General features: G+C 41.1%; 1 protein-coding gene across 1 annotated transcript in view; it reads left to right on the forward strand.

The window, feature by feature from the left end:
* The window catches only part of TMTC1 (transmembrane O-mannosyltransferase targeting cadherins 1), a gene marked incomplete at its 3' end in the record, with an annotated part of 271,008 nt that overhangs the window by 23,437 nt on the left and 230,517 nt on the right, over positions 1-17,054 (forward strand). The window contains exons 2-4 of the mRNA XM_079715105.1: positions 1,045-1,222; positions 10,647-10,720; positions 13,616-13,792. Of these exons, the coding sequence (XP_079571231.1) occupies positions 1,045-1,222; positions 10,647-10,720; positions 13,616-13,792 (429 nt within the window). The remainder of the gene's footprint in view (positions 1-1,044; positions 1,223-10,646; positions 10,721-13,615; positions 13,793-17,054) is intronic.

Consider the following 17,054-nt stretch of genomic DNA (forward strand, 5'->3'; position numbering starts at 1 on the left):
ATGCATATGCCATAGCTAAAGTTGACTTTTAGATTCTTAATTGTTTTCGGCAAACAGGACGTGTTTATGTAGGAGAAGCAGATCAAGAGCACGAGAATAAAGATGTGGTATTACTGTTTTGGTAAACTGGGCTGGAGTCTAGACAACTATAGGCAGTACCACTTAGGGTGTGCATGCTCTCCCAAGAGAACCATTCCCTATACAATTGTATCTTTTCTGTAACCCTACAGACTCAGTTGGGGACATTCTGTCCTGTTTTTAAATTAAAGGCTACCTTCAGAAGTCTCTCTGTTGTGCATTTCTCTCTTAGGAAAGTGTTTTTTAAGATGTTGAACAATTAATTTCCCTCCTCTTTGTGGTTCTCTTTTTAGTTTCTTTGTCGTAATCCTAGAATTCAGATTCTGAGATCTATAGGAATTTATGTTAGAAAACATTTAATACAAATTCTGAAATGCTACGTTCTTTCTCATCCTTATAATTTCTGCTACAGCTGGTAATTGTGGATAGGTGCCCTGAAGATCCCTTGTGAAGTGGTAATTAATGATGATTCCTTGTGTGTTATCTGAAAATTTGGTTCCTGGTGGCACCGTGGGTGAGAGAACACAGTCATACCTGGTTTGTCTCAACCTTGACCACAGCCACAGTTTCCTGGTCTCTTTCTAATCTGTGGTGGCCATGGCTCTGACCCACAGCACTGTGTACTTGCCTCTAACACTCAGCTGCTTAGGAAGAGGTGGCCATGATACTGGGGGGTGTTTGCATCAGCCAGGCAATGAGGGAAAAAGGGGTTGCATGCCTGTCTGCCTGCCTTCTCAGTGAGGCCACAGTTTTCTGAAGTAATACTGTATTGCATTTGCAGTGATTTCTGCAGATAGAAAAATTTTTAGATAGGAAAAAAATTATACTCAAATGTACAGAATCACCTGATATTGGGAATCATTTAAAAAGAATTAATTGAATAACTTATCTTTTAAACTGATGGATTCCCTTTGCTTGTGCTTATGTTCTGTTTGTAGCTAATTCAGTTTTTGTTTGTTTTTACAGGCTAAACATCTTTTTGACTGGCATGAACCCATTCTACTTTCATGCAGTAAATGTCATTTTACACTGCCTAGTGACCCTTGTGCTGATGTACACCTGTGACAAAACTGTCTTCAAGAATCGTGGACTTGCTTTCGTTACGGCATTGCTTTTTGCTGTGCATCCTGTTCACACAGAGGCGGTAAGTGTCATTGGAACTCAATGAAATAATGAAGCAAAAAAGTGATCCTTTTCCCCTTTCGAAACCATGTGAATTTAAAGCTCTACTAAAGTGTTTATATATAAATCATTCTGCTTGACAACTTTTCATTCTGAATGTTCAAATGGCCTTTACTGCACCTTCAGGATTTCACTGCTTTTCTAAATAACCACTGTTATTATTACAGGTGGTAATAAATGATCACAGTTCTTTATTTGCAGAAAATTTAAGTCCTAATGTGTTTTAAACAGCAAGGGGCATTTTGAGATACTTACGCTGAGTCATTGTTCGTGCTCTACAATTTTTTAACCTTTTCTCACTCTGCTTTATGTTTATAATATTCACGATGCCGAGCTGTAAGTGCTAGGTGGGAGACTATAAAATGTTGAACTAACATTCTTCAAGTTAGACACATTTAGGAGACTTACCAACCATTTTCCAAGTTATTTAGTATGAATTGTAGTTATTTGGTGGATAATGAGAAGTTTATTTAGAAAATATAGTTTAGATCTGTGCTCTTATTGAAAATATGGACTTAATCATGCACCAAGATGGCGTCATCCAGCTAACCTTGTTTCACATCTCAATAACCACAGTTGGTTTATTTCATGTGTATTGCTAGGGGTGGATGAAGACTTTCCAAGGGGTATGTGGGTACCACAGTTTTAAAAGAATTGTTTCCAGAGGCTCCGATTGCATCTGGACACTTTCCTACAGTTCACATCTGGGTCTAAGTGCACACCTGGGGGAAAGGTGTCAAATTGATTCTCCTCTCCCTGTTCCCCTTTCAATTGCCTTTTTTTTTTTTTTTTTTTGTGGTACGCGGGCCTCTCACTGTTGTGGCCTCTCCCGTTGCGGAGCACAGGCTCCGGATGCGCAGGCTCAGCAGCCATGGCTCACGGGCCCAGCCGCTCCGCGGCATATGGGATCCTCCCAGACCGGGGCACGAACCCGTATCCCCTGCATCGGCAGGCGGACTCTCAACCACTGCGCCACCAGGGAGGCCCTTCAATTGCCTTTTTCTTATTTAAAGAAAAATAAGGAATGTCTTGCATACATTTACTATACCCCAGGGGTACAAACAGGCACCTTACAATGAAAAAATTTGATATATTGGTGTCAGCCAAGTCTCCTCTAATTAAGGCGTCATAAACCCAAAGTAGGGCTTCCTGTCTTCTTCTGTCTTTACATATTTCTGTGAGGAATGCAGCATGGCATTAGAAGTAGGCTGTGGTGGCCTGTGAGATTCTGGTTGTCATGGGGATGCATAATATGTTCATTTGATCTGACACAAGAAGTCTGATTTGGCCAGTTGGTTTAATAATGAGGAATGGTTAGGCCATATGATGGACATTTGCCACAAACAAAATTCTAAATCTGTAAGCTCAAGGTTTTGACACAAGTGAGAGTGATAAAGAGCGAGTGATAAAGAAGAAAATTATTTTATAAAAAATTACTTTCTTAAGGGTAGTTTTCCCAGCCCTTTCTGGGTATTTTGGACTGAACAAGGTACCTGTAAGTGGAAGACTATTAAGTATAAGTAATAGTCCTTTGCAAAGTCTTGGTCAAGCCTTTTTGCTATACTTCTGAGAAACTGTGAAAGCAAACGAAACTAATAACAGGTAACTCTAATGATGGGTACACTTCATTTATTTGCTTTCAGCCAGATTAAAGGAGAACCTGATAGAATTGTCAGCTGGTAGATCATTAAACATTATGCAAGATGATAGATCACTACGATTTTTCAAATAACTTGGGTGTTCAAAGAATTAAGTCACTGTATAACATGGCTACTTCTTCCTCATTTATGTAAGCAGTGTTTAAATACAAAAGCTACAGATAGAACTGATGCCGCATGCTTTCTTATTCTAACAAGAAATAATATTCAGTCATAGATAACTGAATTTATTAAAAAGAAAGCTGCTGCAACTGTATTATTAAGAGGTGTATTTTTTATATTTAATAATTATTTATCATTTTTTCTAACTTACGATGTATTTAATAATTGAAAATAATAGTAATTGGACTAATAATACAAAATTGAAAATTCAGCACTTAGGTGTTTTGATCACAGGAAATTTAAAAAATAAATTTAATTGCATATGTATTTTTACTACAGAGAGAGATAATAAATAGAATATTTAAAAATGTAACTATAACACATTAAGAAAAAATGCTGAGGGGGAAATAAAATGGAAATATGAGTTTAAGGGGAAAGGGTGTAAAATGTCTATCATTTAAAGAAGAGCCTGTTCATATTTGTGTAAGGGGAACATGATGAGCTTCAAATTGCTGCGGTGTGTTTCAGGTGCATTTGGTACATTTAAAAGAGTAACATTATAGCCATTATGGCGTTATTTTAAAATGTCAGTTTCTAAAATGCACAGGAAGTTAGATCCTTTGAATTATTTAAAATTATGATGAAAAATTTTAGATGTGAATTTTAAAAGATTAGAGTAATGCATAAGTTTTCAATATGATTGTTAGATGAAGAGAAATAATCAAGGACCACTACTCCTAGCCATATAGAATATATGACACCAGGTCAGTGGCAGTGTTTTAATCTAAGCCTGTCAACAATATTATGTTTCTGACAAATAATTTCTTAAGTAGAGTTAAAAATTCGTGCTTAGAGTGTCTTGGAGAAAATTTTTGTAAGAAAGAACAAATGAGTAGAATAAGAACAGTCCTTATTCTGTGCTTGCAGAGAGGGAGAGCATAAAATGCAGGTAATCTCGGGCAGTGTGATCATGAGCTAGCTGGAGTTCTAAGAAAAAAGGAAAATCCTGTTAGCAAAATGACCTGTAAGAAAGGGTTTCACAAATGCCATATGCTCACACATATATATGGAATCTAAAAAAAAATAATGGTTCTGAAGAACCTAGGGGCAGGACAGGAATAAAGACACAGACATAGAGAATGGACTTGAGGACGTGGGGAGGGGGAAGGGGAAACCGGGATGAAGTGAGAGAGTGGCATGGACATATATACACTACCAAATGTAAAATAGATAGCTAGTGGGAAGCAGCTGCATGGCACAGGGAGGTCAGCTTGGTGCTTTGTGACCACCTAGAGGGGTGGGATAGGGAGGGTGGGAGGGAGACGCAAGAGGGAAGGGATATGGGGATACAGTATATGTATAGCTGATTCACTTTGTTATACAGCAGAAACTAACACACCATTGTAAAGCAATTATACTCCAATAAAGATGTGAAAAAAAAAAAAAAAAAGGTTTCAAGCAGCTTTTGTACTAATCGGAAAAAAAAAAAAAATCCACGGTAACACAGTTATGGGGACAAAGGAGCCTGAGAGCTAGACATTTATTTAGGGAAAAATCTTAAAGAAACTATTTGCATTCACAAGGAGATGGGGGAGGCATAAGAAGGCAAAGAAATTTGACCTATATAATAAACTATACTGGAAAGTAAAATCAGGAGACTTATTTTTTTTTTTTTTTTTTTTTTTTTTGAGGTATGTGGGCCTCTCACTGTTGTGGCCTCTCCCATTGCGGAGCACAGGCTCCGGACGCGCAGGCTCAACGGCCATGGCTCACGGGCCCAGCCGCTCCGCGGCATGTGGGATCTTCCCGGACCGGAGCACGAACCCGTGTCCCCTGCATCGGCAGGCGGACTCTCAACCACTGCGCCACCAGGGAAGCCCCAGGAGACTTATTTAATTATAGATATTAGTTCAGGTTTCTAGAAAGGAGGGCAGAGAAATAGAGAAAAAGAAATGTGTGTTATGAAAACATTATTTAAGAAAAAGAAAAACAGACCATAGTGTGATGAAAGAGGGAGTTAGTAGGATGTGTCTCCTCTTTGTTAAATAAGAACAAAAATGAGACCATAAATTACAGCAGGAAGGATGGAGGGCTTAAATTGGGGGGGAGGGTTTAGTGTAAACATGTTGATATGATTAAGGATTTGCTTTCTTAATTACATAACCAACAAATTGTTAAACGAGTGCTTGCTTAGTGCAGGCCCTCTGCTAGGTGCCAAGGGGGTATGTGGGTGGGCAGTGGGGTCCCTACCCACAGTTTGTTCATAAGCTCCTAGAAAAGCCAAAGAGCATACACATAAATACGTATGAGACAAAGCAATATGTTGTAATAAAACTGAAATTCCAGCGAAGGGAAAGATTATTTCCAGTTTAAGTAGAGAGGAATAAATTCATTTATTTATGTAATTTTTCAACAAATATTTGAGTGACTATAATACAGTCAGTCCGTGCAGGGCTATAGCAGTGAATAAGGTAGACCCTAGAGCTTTCCTCATTGAGGGCCTTGTGATTCTTGGGTTTCCTGACAGTATATTTCTTGGGAAATTTATGTTTTTCTGAATCCCGAATCATGAGAAAAATCAGTAGAGAAATTGGGAAAATGGGGAAATCATTGTAATTCTCCTATGAGAATTAAAACTTAACAGTCATCATAGAGACATTACTGTTTGAAGGAATGCACTTCTGTCCAGTCAAAAGCAAGAGCAAGAGGGCTTCCGTGGTGGCGCAGTGGTTGAGAGTCCACCTGCCGATGCAGGGGACACGGGTTCGTGCCCCGGTCTGGGAAGATCCCACATGCCGCGGAGCGGCTAGGCCCGTGAGCCACGGCCGCTGAGCCTGCACGTCCGGTGCCTGTGCTCCGCAACGGGAGAGGCCACAACAGTGAGAGGCCCGCGTGCCGCACCCCCCGCCCAAAAAAAAAAACAAAAAAAAAAGCAAGAGCAAGAAACGCTGACACATGGAGTTGAAGGTTAGGGTTGACGTTTCCACAGCTGGGACAAGAGTACTTAGGAGAAAATTGGTCATGATCTAATCAGCCAGTTTGGCTCTCAGCTGTTGCCATGTGTTAAGTGTGTGTTCCTGGCTCAGTCTGCCACCAATAGAACTCATTTTGCAGGTAAAATAATTAATAAATGTAATATAATAGTGATAGTCCAAGAAATAACAAGTTTTGGGGGCAAATTAAGTCCTTACTTGGCAGTTTCCACATGTGATTCTGTTAAGCCTGCTAGGAGATCTGAATGTTACATTATTTGAATTCTATTCAATTATGTTCACTGATTTTTTTTTTTCAAATGTTTGAATATTTGTTAAAGGAATACAGTTCCCAGGTTATAGCTTCCTGCTTGGTGATGGAAACCTGAAGCTTAAGGGAAGAAATACATGCTCTCCATCTCTTTGTATTTTTGACCAAGTCCTTTTGTACTTCCCAGCACCCTAGGTTCAGCCTACATTGTCACGGGATCAAGCCCAAGGGGTGCCAACTTGATGTTCCATCTTTGCTTCCTGTTTCCCACTCCCACCCCCTTTTCATTTATTCCATGCTCTCATCGCTTTAACCTCCCCTTCCAGGAACACCCAGTATCCTTTCAGGACTCTCTTTCCTCTGCCTGGAATGCTTCTGCATTCCCTCTCTGGCCCAGGTTTCACATCCCCTGTCTTGAGTTTCCTGAAGTCCTCCTTGCTTGACCTTTAAGTCTCAGTGAATAAGGCCAGCCTTTCCATGAAGCCTTCCCAGGTCCTACAGTCCAAATTAATGCCTTCAGTCTTCTCATGGCAGTGATTTCTGTTTACGATACATGCAGTTTCCTTGTAACCTCTTAATACTCTCTTTTTTTCTTTTTTTTTCTTGCGGTACACGGGCCTTTCACTGCTGCGGCCTCTCCCGCTGCGGAGCACAGGCTCCGGACGCGCAGGCTCAGCGGCCATGGCTCACAGGCCCAACCGCTCCGCGGCACGTGGAATCCTCCCGGACCGGGGCACAAACCCGCGTCCCCTGCATCGGCAGGCGGACTCTCAACCACTGCGCCACCAGGGAAGCCCTTAATACCCTGTTTGACTCCTCACCAGATGTTAACTGCTTGGGGCAGGTTTAATCCCTCCAGCTGGCATAATACCTGGCAAATAGGAGGCACTTGTTAAATGTTTGTTGACTGGCGTGAGACATGCAATTACTGAACAAGATAATGTTGACAAATTGACTCACTGTGTGGCTAGTCTGGACAGATAGTCGTTGATGACAAGCACCTTGGTTTTAAGACACTAGCCCCCTTGCCCCAGAGACCCCAGCTTAACAGGGATATAGAGTAGGTGTTCAGTGACTGCTTGGTGGTTTGGAGCTGGCAGCAGCATCTCTCAGTGTTAGCACTGACATTTCAACACCTCCTCTGAGCTTCTGCTCCAAGGGACACTCCGTTCTTCAAATCTGGGCACGTCCAGCTGGCACACGCTGCTATTGCTGCTGCTGTTTCCCGGCAGAGCTGACTGACTACACTTTGAGAAGCAGGGCTTCAGGCACCTTGAAGGCATTAGTTACGCCTGCCTAGCTTGTGATTGCCTCATTCCAGCTTGCCACCCCCAATATCAGCTTGCGAATCTTGCCGTTGTCTGAGTTGGCCACAGCAGTAGTGCTGTGATGGGTGTCCCCCTGGGCCCAGACACCTGGGCCTTATCCCAGGACTTTGTTGCTGGCAAGCTGGGTTCTCTGTTTAACCTCCCAGAAGCCTTGCTGGTGATGCTGAGCTCAGTGCTCAAAGAGGCGGTGCTGTAGCCTGAGCAGGCCTGGGCTTCACAAGTGGACCATGTGCAGTTGTTGCTTTACGTACTGTGAGTCTGAGCTGGGCCTTGGCACTGAGGTGAAACCACACTGTCACTAATAGACATATTGGATTATCTAATAAAGTTAACATAAAATATCATACATGTAAACCTTAAAGTAAAAAGATGGTTTCCATACATCACGCAGAGAAACCCGTCTCACTGTTAAGAGTCTCACCCCCTTTCTCTGCAGGGAAAAGGAAGAAAGAGGGGCATCAACAGTGAGTGGGCACTCTGTATATGTCATCTTACTTATTACAACAGTAACGTGAGTTAGGGGGTGTAACACTCATGTTAAAGATAACAAAACCAGGCTTCCCTGGTGGCGCAGTGGTTGAGAGTCCGCCTGCCGATGCAGGGGACACGGGTTCGTGCCCCGGTCCGGGAAGATCCCACATGCCGTGGAGTGGCTGGGCCCGTGAACCATGGCCGCTGAGCCTGCGCGTCCGGAGCCTGTGCTCCGCAACAGGAGAGGCCACAACGGTGAGAGGCCCGCGTACCGCAAAAAAAAAAAAAAAAAAATTGATAACAAAACCAAATCTCAGAACTTAAAGACAACAAAGTTGAATCTCCCTCAGTTGGTTAGAGGAGCCTGTATTCAAGCCTTGGATGGTCTAGCTCAGCGGTCCCCAACCTTTTTGGCACCAGGGACTGGTTTCGTGGAAGACAATTTTTCCACAGACCTGGGGTGGGGGATGGTTTCAGGAAGATTCAAGCGCATTACATTTACTGTGCACTTTGTTTCTATTATTATTCTGTTGTGATATATAATGAAGTAAGTATGCAACTCACCATCATGCAGAATCAGTGGGAGCCCTGAGCTTTCAGTTGCTACTCACTGATAGGGTTTTGATATGAGTCTGCAAGCAGTTGATTTATTATGGTCTCTGTGCAGTCGAACCTCTCTGCTAATGATAACCTGTATTTGCAGCCGCTCCCCAGCACTAGCATCACCACCTCAGCTCCACCTCAGATCATTAGGCATTAGATTCTCATAAGAAGCGTACAACCTAGATCCCTCGCATGCGCAGTTCACAGTAGGGTTTGCGTTCTTATGAGAATCTAATGCCTCCACTGATCTGACAGGGAGCGGAGCTCAGGCAGTAATGCGAGCAATGGGGAGTGGCTGTAAATACAGATGAAGCTTCGCTCGCTCACCCGCCGCTCACCTCCTGCTGTGTGGCCGGTTCCTAACAGTACACAGACCACTACCATCCGTGGCCCGGGGATTGGGGACCCCTGGTCTAGCTCCATGTGTGTGTCATTGCCTCTCCTTTATGACTGCAAAATTTGCTTATTATATGAAGATATTTATAGGTATATTTCCCAGAAATCTATTTTCCACTATTAATTGTTGATTGATTCTCCAACACACCATGGGCTTCAGGTCTTCTGTGATTTGGGTAAGGCTATTTTCTGTGCCTGAATGTCAAGTCTGTTCATTTCCCTTGCGAATTCTTCCCACATGTGACCTTTTCTTTGAAGCATTCTTTGAACCATACCCTGTTTTTTTCCTTTACAGTTTTATTTCCTGGATTTCAAAAACTTAAGAGAAATGTACACATGTTTTGAGTAGTGAAATAATACAAAGATTTATAAATAGCCATCTGTCACCACACCTTCTTCCATTTCAGTCCGTTTCTGAAGTAACACAATAAAAAAATAATTTCAAGCTTAAAAAATGTAGTGACCATATACTCTTTATCCAGAGTCACCAATTTTTAACATTTTGCAGCATATGTTTTATCATCCTTCCACTCTTTCTCCTTCAATATATAAAAATATTACTTGTTTTCTGAAGCATTTGAGAGCAGGTTGCATAATTCATGCTCCTTTACACCTTAATAATTTCGTTGTATATTTTCTAAAACCAAGGCCATTAGTCACTGTTTCTTTTTAGCCTCCTTTAGTCTTAAGTTTTGAACAGTCACCAGTCTTCAGTGTCTTTCTATTATATTATTTATATCTTTAAATGTAATTTAAAATTTATATTAGGATTATATATAATATACAGTGTTATTAATATATTTGTCTTAATATTGTAATTGACAATGGTTTATCATTTATTGCTGTCCTTATTTATTATGATGTTCAAATTGTTGCATATTTGGTCAGTGGGAGCCCATTGTTACTGGCTTCTGTGTCCTATTGACATGTACCTGTCATTTTTTGAGCACTTACTTTCTGACATGAGAAGATGATCCAAGTGCTCTTTTATCTCCTGAGTCTCAACCCTGGAATCAGCTGCATCTCCAAGGGGCCCATGTTCTCTTTAGTGGATAAATGGCCTGTGGTTAGTGCCAGGATGGCTCTTTGCTACTGGGGTATTTTGCTTTCAGACCCTTTTGGTGATGTTGCTAAGAAACACATAGGCGCATGCACGTACACTCACACATAGCGATGATGAGTTCATACTCCTTCCCATTCTTGTCTTATTTTTTTCCTAGTGCTCTGTGAGCATCCTCTGTTCCATTAGCACTCTGGTGCCCAAAGACTAGCACAGTGTCCAGAACTCAGTCATTGCTCAAAAAAATATTTTTGAAAAAAACCAGGATGCTGTGAATTGATCTTCAATAGAGGAAAGGTTAAAAATGAAGTTAAGCATGAAAATCTTGCCCCTTTCTTCCTCTTTTTCTCCTTCTTTAAAATGATTGTTAAATATAACCAGAAGTGGTTAGTCGTATATCGGAATTTAAAGAATAATGTGTTTTCTCATTTATTATTCCTTTCATTCCTCTGAAAACAAGTAACATTTCTGTAATGGGTTTCTGAAAGTGGTTTTCTGAGGTTTTTATTTTTTCACACTTTCTAGGTGGCTGGAATTGTTGGCAGAGCTGACGTGTTGGCATGCTTGCTGTTTCTGTTAGCCTTTCTCTCCTACAGTAGGTATGTATGGCTAAGAATGCCCTTATCTGTTTACAGTCATGCTGTCCCCTGGGAGTTTCTGGTGTGTGTGTGTGTGTGTGTGTGTGTGTGTGTGTGTGTGTGCGTGTGTGTGTTGACTCTGAGCTCCTGCCTGAGAGAGGAGGGAGGCTTCTTGCCAGTGAAATGCCCAGTGAGCTTCCTGGAGACTTGGGGTAGGAAACCCTCTCCTTACCAAAAGCTAGGCTGTTCTCTCTTCCAGCCTCATTCTGAGCCACGTCATAGCCTTTTAAAAGGACTGCTCTCCCAGTGCTGGGAAGATAAGCTCTTGCTTCTTGATTTCTCTTACTTGTAGTTTCTTACTGAGAATGGAATTTGAAATCTTACCTCTGAGCCAAAATATACTGGGTCTAGTCCTCTCTTCTATTTAACTATGATTTGTTTAATTTCTCCTTTTCATTTTGGTCCTATGTTTTGTTTTGGCCTTTTCCTCTTTATTATCCTCATTAAAGTAGCTCAAAGCTTAAAATAACAAGGCTGAATTGAAAGTAGTATTTCTCAACTGTGGTTTTCCAATTTGCACATCCTTTCATCAAAATACAGAAGCTTCTTGCTTTGGTAGACTGAAAAACAGTAAAACAATTTCCCATTATATTGCCCTTTTCCCCCTAACTTGATCAGATTCTCACCTGAGTCGTGACATATCCACATAGGGAAAGGGGTGGGTAAAAAATGAATGTAGGGCTTCCCTGGTGGCGCAGCAGTTGAGAATCTGCCTGCTAATGCAGGGGACACGGGTTCGAGCCCCGGTCTGGGAGGATCCCACATGCCTCGGAGCAACTAGGCCCGTGAGCCACGTCTGGAGCCTGTGCTCCGCAACAAGAGAGGCCACGATAGTGAGAGGCCCGCGCACCGCGATGAAGAGTGGCCCCCGCTTGCCACAACTAGAGAAAGCCCTCGCACAGAAACGAAGACCCAACACAGCAAAAATAAATAAATAAATTAATTAATAAAATCCCTGCTCCCATTTCCCACCTCACGTCATTGTAGTCATTGTTTATTAAAAAAAAAAAATGTAATGGGGGCAGGTGACTCAGAGGGTGGCCCAGGAGAAAGGGGGCCAGTGGACCACATTGCCCTGCTTCCTGGAGGGATGCCTGGTTAAGGATTTGTGAACCTTGATCTCTGGGTCAGTTCATTGGCCTATAATCTTATAAAACCCAGTGACTCCAAGGAACACTGTTTTAAACCAGTGGTTCTCAATAGGGGGCAGGTTTGCCCACCTTGTCCCAGGGGGACATTTGCAATGTCTGGAGATACTTTTGCTTGTCACAACTGGAGAGGCACAGCTGGCACGTGAGAAGAGGCCAAGGATTCTACAGTGTGTGGGACAGCCCTTGTAACAAAGAATCATCTTCCCTAAAATACCAGTAGTGCTGAAACTGAGAAACCTTGTTGTAAACCAGTTTAGACCTTGGGTCAAAGATGGACTGAATTAAGCTTTATGAAGTTTTGCTTTAAGACCAGAGTCTCTTCTTAATATAGTACCAGGCTTCTAGTCCTGGCTTTGTAATCTCCCACTGCATTGCTAGGTATATAAAAGAGTGTTGTGAAAATATTAAAAATATAAACCCAAATTCAACAGTTGTTTCCTATTTGCTCTGGTGTTAGAACAAGATTAATAATCGCTTTTGAGTTTGAACTTGATCTCTCAGGCTTCTCCTCTGTGTTGATAAATTTGGGAACATGAGTGGGCCCGCAGCATATCCATATCTGTGTGATAATAAGCCACACTGTTACAGCTTTCTGTTGTGCAGGCCATTCTCACTTTGAGTAATTTTAAGCTATATACCAGCTTCGGAGAAAAAGCCTGTCTCCTACAAATTTGGCATATAATTTAGGTGATTGTTCTAAGACATAACAATAAGGGTAAGACGTCACCACTTCAGATATATTGGCCTTCAAAAGAGTAGGAGCAAATTGGTGTGCCACCTACGGAAGGAACGGTGGAATTTCTTGGTTTTGTAAGGTGAAAAAGACTTTGTAAGACTCTGTTTTGTAAGGTGAAAAAAGACTTTACAGCAACTGGAGAGTTTTAGAAAATCCCTGCTGGAAATTACGCTGAGAAAAAAAAAAAAGCTTTACCTAATACATTCTCATGAAAAATAAATTTAAAACTACAGTTTAGAAACTAATACAACATTGTAAATCAGCTGTACCTCAAAAAAAAAAAAAAAAAACACATTAGCCAGAAGAAAAGAAAAAGACTAAAACGTGTATTTTCATCACAGAAATGATGATTGTGTTTTGGTATGTATCCACTGATTTCTTTGTACAGAAGCATATAAAATACCTTCACAAAAATAATAATAATGATAAACACTTAACATGTAATAAGCCATTTACTGAATCTTCCCTACAACACTGTGATCCCATTTCACACATGAGGGAAGTGAGGCACAGGGAAGCAACTGACCTGCCCCATGTTACCCTGTTAGTTAACAGCAGAGCTGTGATTTGAACCCAGGGAACCTGGCTCCAGAGTTCATGCATGTGGCTTAGTAACCTGTAGTATTCACTTAAAATATATTCACCTAAACATCTTTCCATGTCACTAAATACATCTCTATGGTAGCATTTTAAATGGCTTTTTAGTGTTCCTTTGTTATATGCCATAATTTACCAGAATTTATATATGCCTTAATTTAAGTACCAAATTCAGCATTGTTGGACATTTACTCTTTTCCATCTTTGCGAATTTTAAATAATACTGTGATGAACATTCTTGAAGAAATCTTTGCTCACCTACTTACTTAGAATACAACGAAATTGGTGCTAGATCTTATCTTTAAAAGGTGGTTATTTCTTAGCGACCCACATTTCTTCTTAGAGTAAAAGCAACTCAACCTTGTTTTTCAGGAGTGTGGACCAGTGTTGTGTTGGGGAATGTTTCCCTCCCACGGCTTCTCCCTTCTTCCTGCTACTCAGTCTGTTTCTGGGGACCTGCGCGATGCTGGTGAAAGAGACAGGCATCACGGTGTTCGGCGTGTGCTTGGTTTATGATCTCTTTTCTTTATCCCACAATCATGATAAATCGTAAGTCGTTTTAAAGTTTTGCTGTCAAGCAGTCCATGATGTGCAGAGAAGAGTTGCTTAAATCAATAGTTTTCAAACTCTCATTAAAAAAATAGAGGTATAACATTTTGTTAAATGTAACCTCGTCTTAGATTATCGTATAGTAAAGCTTATTTCCTTAGGATAAATGCATTATATATGTTTAAACTCTTCACACTTTTATGAAAATCCATGAGGACTATAAAGTTTTTGTGAGCCCCAAATTTGGAATTGAAAAGTATCAATGCTAATTGCAAGTTTATATCGCCAGATTGTTTTGGTTGCATACTACTGAGAAATCTTGATTCACACAGTGGAGTAGTTACAAATGGTAACAGTCTGTTAACAGCTTGACTTGAATCTCTGCCTTCAAATGCTAAATTAGAGTCGTATACTTGCTCTAGGGATGATGCTTTTACCTAAGAGTTTTGGAAGGGGCCTTTTGGAATTCCACAGAGGGCCAGTCTAAACCATACAGGAATAATTACACGTCATATTCAAGTTAAAGAACAAGTTTATTTAGTAGCCTATTTTCATTAAAAAAAAATAAGGTACATTCATATTATCCTGTGGATTATAGATGATAAGAGTGACTAAGGCATATTAAAAGTTCAAGTACATACTATAATTTTCTTCCTCTATCAAATCCATAATTACTAACAATTTGACATGCAGACACTATTTTTCACTAATTATAAGGCGCTTGCATTTGAACTTTTAATAAATGTAACTGATTTATTCTCCGGCCTTGTCTGATGAAGAATTTTATCTTAAAAAAAAAGTCCTGTCTTTTTAGCCCATTCCCTACCTCTTTATGCTTCTTGACTTAAAGATAAGAGCAGTGCTAGTGAGTGGTGACAAGCTGAGGTGAGTCATTAAATTCTGATCACCTTCCTGCCTGGGCGTCGTACTTGGGGATAATTTAAGTAGATTTTAGTGCTCTGTTGGCTCTCTGTAAATCTCAGAGGCGTGTAAAAGGAAGGAGCCCAGTTATTATTTTGATCCAAGCTCAAGCCAAGAAAGCTGTGAGCCAAAGCACCTCCCCTAGGCTTATATGAGAATGCCTTTCCTCCGTATCCTCTCCACCCGTAGCAGTAATTGCATTGCTGACCTTACTATTTAGAGAGCAGCCTATCCACCCCTCTGGCTTTCCACTTTCTTCTGGCATCCTCTTTGTATCTGCCTCCCATCGTCTTTCTGCTTCGCTCTACTGACAGCAGAAGATGTGGCAAGTGCCTGCAGATCCTTGCCTTTGGTTCAGTCTAGAGATATTTTAACCTCATATCGACTGAAATAACAACTTGTGGGTTGAGAATTATGTTTTATTTGGGGACATTGCTAAGGACTGTAGCCTGGGAAGGCAGCCTCTCAGATAGCTCTGAGGGACGGTGCCAAAGAGGTAAGGGAGGAGCCGGGATGTATGAGTTTTTGCTGAAGAAAAATTAAAAAAACAACTATATAGTCGAAACTCAAAAGATTAGTGCTAATCACAAAAAAATCAGGCATCTCAAGTTAATGATTTCAGTGCTTTTCTATATATGGGAAGATGCAAGAGTCTGGGCTCATTAAAATTGTTCCTTTGATATGCATCTCAACTCTCTAGGGTCAGTATGCTATTTTTCTCCATCCTGAATTCCCCTCAGGGCGCACCTTCCAGGCCGGCTGCAGTGGCTGATAATGTGATGGCAGGCAGCATTCTTGTTTACGCTCATCTTTGAAGTCATATCTCCTCTGGTCTTAGGTCTCTCCAGCCCACTCCTTTTTTCTTCATCTGGTCACTGTTGAGCTAGGCTTTTTTCAAAGAGAATAATTGTCTTTTTTATTCCTTTAGTAATTGTTCTTGACCTTCCTTATACCAAACTGCCAGAAGTTCTATTCTATGAAAAAAACAATACTGCTGATATGTAGCTTGGATGTTGCATAGCTCATAGTCGGTGGGGTTTCTTTGTTTTAGTAACTTGTAGCTCTCACAACCACCAGCATCTCTGCATAGGTGGAGGCATTCATTCTTTCCGCCCACTTAACACATTCTCATTCTGTGCCTGGCCAAGAATAAGACAGTTAAGATTCCTTCCCTCAGAGAGCAATACTGGGGGAGACAGATGTTACATAAGTAGTTACGCGAGTAGCTGAGTACAGTTGTGAAAGTGGTGAGAAGGAACTGAAAGCAGGTAACAGGGAGATCTGGTCGATAACAGTATCTCTTGAGTGCAGGCTGTGTGCCAAGCACTGGGCCACGCCATTTACCGGTATGAAGTCACTGATTGCTCACAACAACTTTTACCCTCGTTTTACAGAGGAGAGAATTCAGGCAGGCATAGAAAGTAACCTCTCCAGAGTCACCCATCCCCTACTGGGACTTCTGTCTGTGTGACTCCAGAGGCACAGGGTTACCCCTGAGCCTCCATGGAGCACACAGGACAGGGATTTGGAGACCCCACAGGGCATCTGCAGCTCAGAGCCTGGGCTCACATTCGTACCAGGAGACCAGCTCAGAGGATCTGTGTGTACTGGGGGCTCCTGACCCCTTTGAGAATCTCACAGAATCGTGTCCCCTTTTCCCAGAATAACGTACACACAAATCTTATCTGCTCATTTAGAATAAACATCTCGGTACTAGGTTGTTCTTGAGGTCTTTTCATTGTATGATTCAGGAAACAGGAAAGAAACAACAGAAACAAGTGTTGGAAGCCCTCTCCTACATGAAGAGCAATTTATTCCTAAATTTTAAGATTGGGCCACACGAACAGAGTTAGGTTTCTTTTATGAGACATCACCTTTAGGAAGAAACATTTTCAGTGAAAGAGCAGCTCCTGAAAGTTAAATTTTTTTCTTTTTAAAAAATTTGCATATAATTGCCAACTCGCAGAGGATAACGTTCCCTGACCCCAGTCCCTACCCTCTTCCTAGAAATAACCGTGATCCTGAATTTGGCATTTTTCATTTCTAGGGCGGTGTGCCTGTTATCACTTCATAAGTATATACCACTGAATATCAGATAGCATTGTTTACATACTTGCAGACTTTATATAAATGGTGTCACTTGCTTTTCTTTTCATTGAACATTGGATTTTGAGATCCATCAATGTGGATACATGTGGCTATAGTTCATTCATTTTAACTGTTGTGTAGTATTTAATTATCACAATTTATCCATCCTTCTGGATTTTGAATTTAGGTTATTTTTACATGTTTGGCTATTATATAGTATGCTGCAGGAAAACTTTGTGTGCACGTACCTCCT

Source organism: Hyperoodon ampullatus (genome assembly GCF_949752795.1).
Source record: "Hyperoodon ampullatus genome assembly, chromosome: 11".
Lineage (NCBI taxonomy): Eukaryota > Metazoa > Chordata > Mammalia > Artiodactyla > Ziphiidae > Hyperoodon > Hyperoodon ampullatus.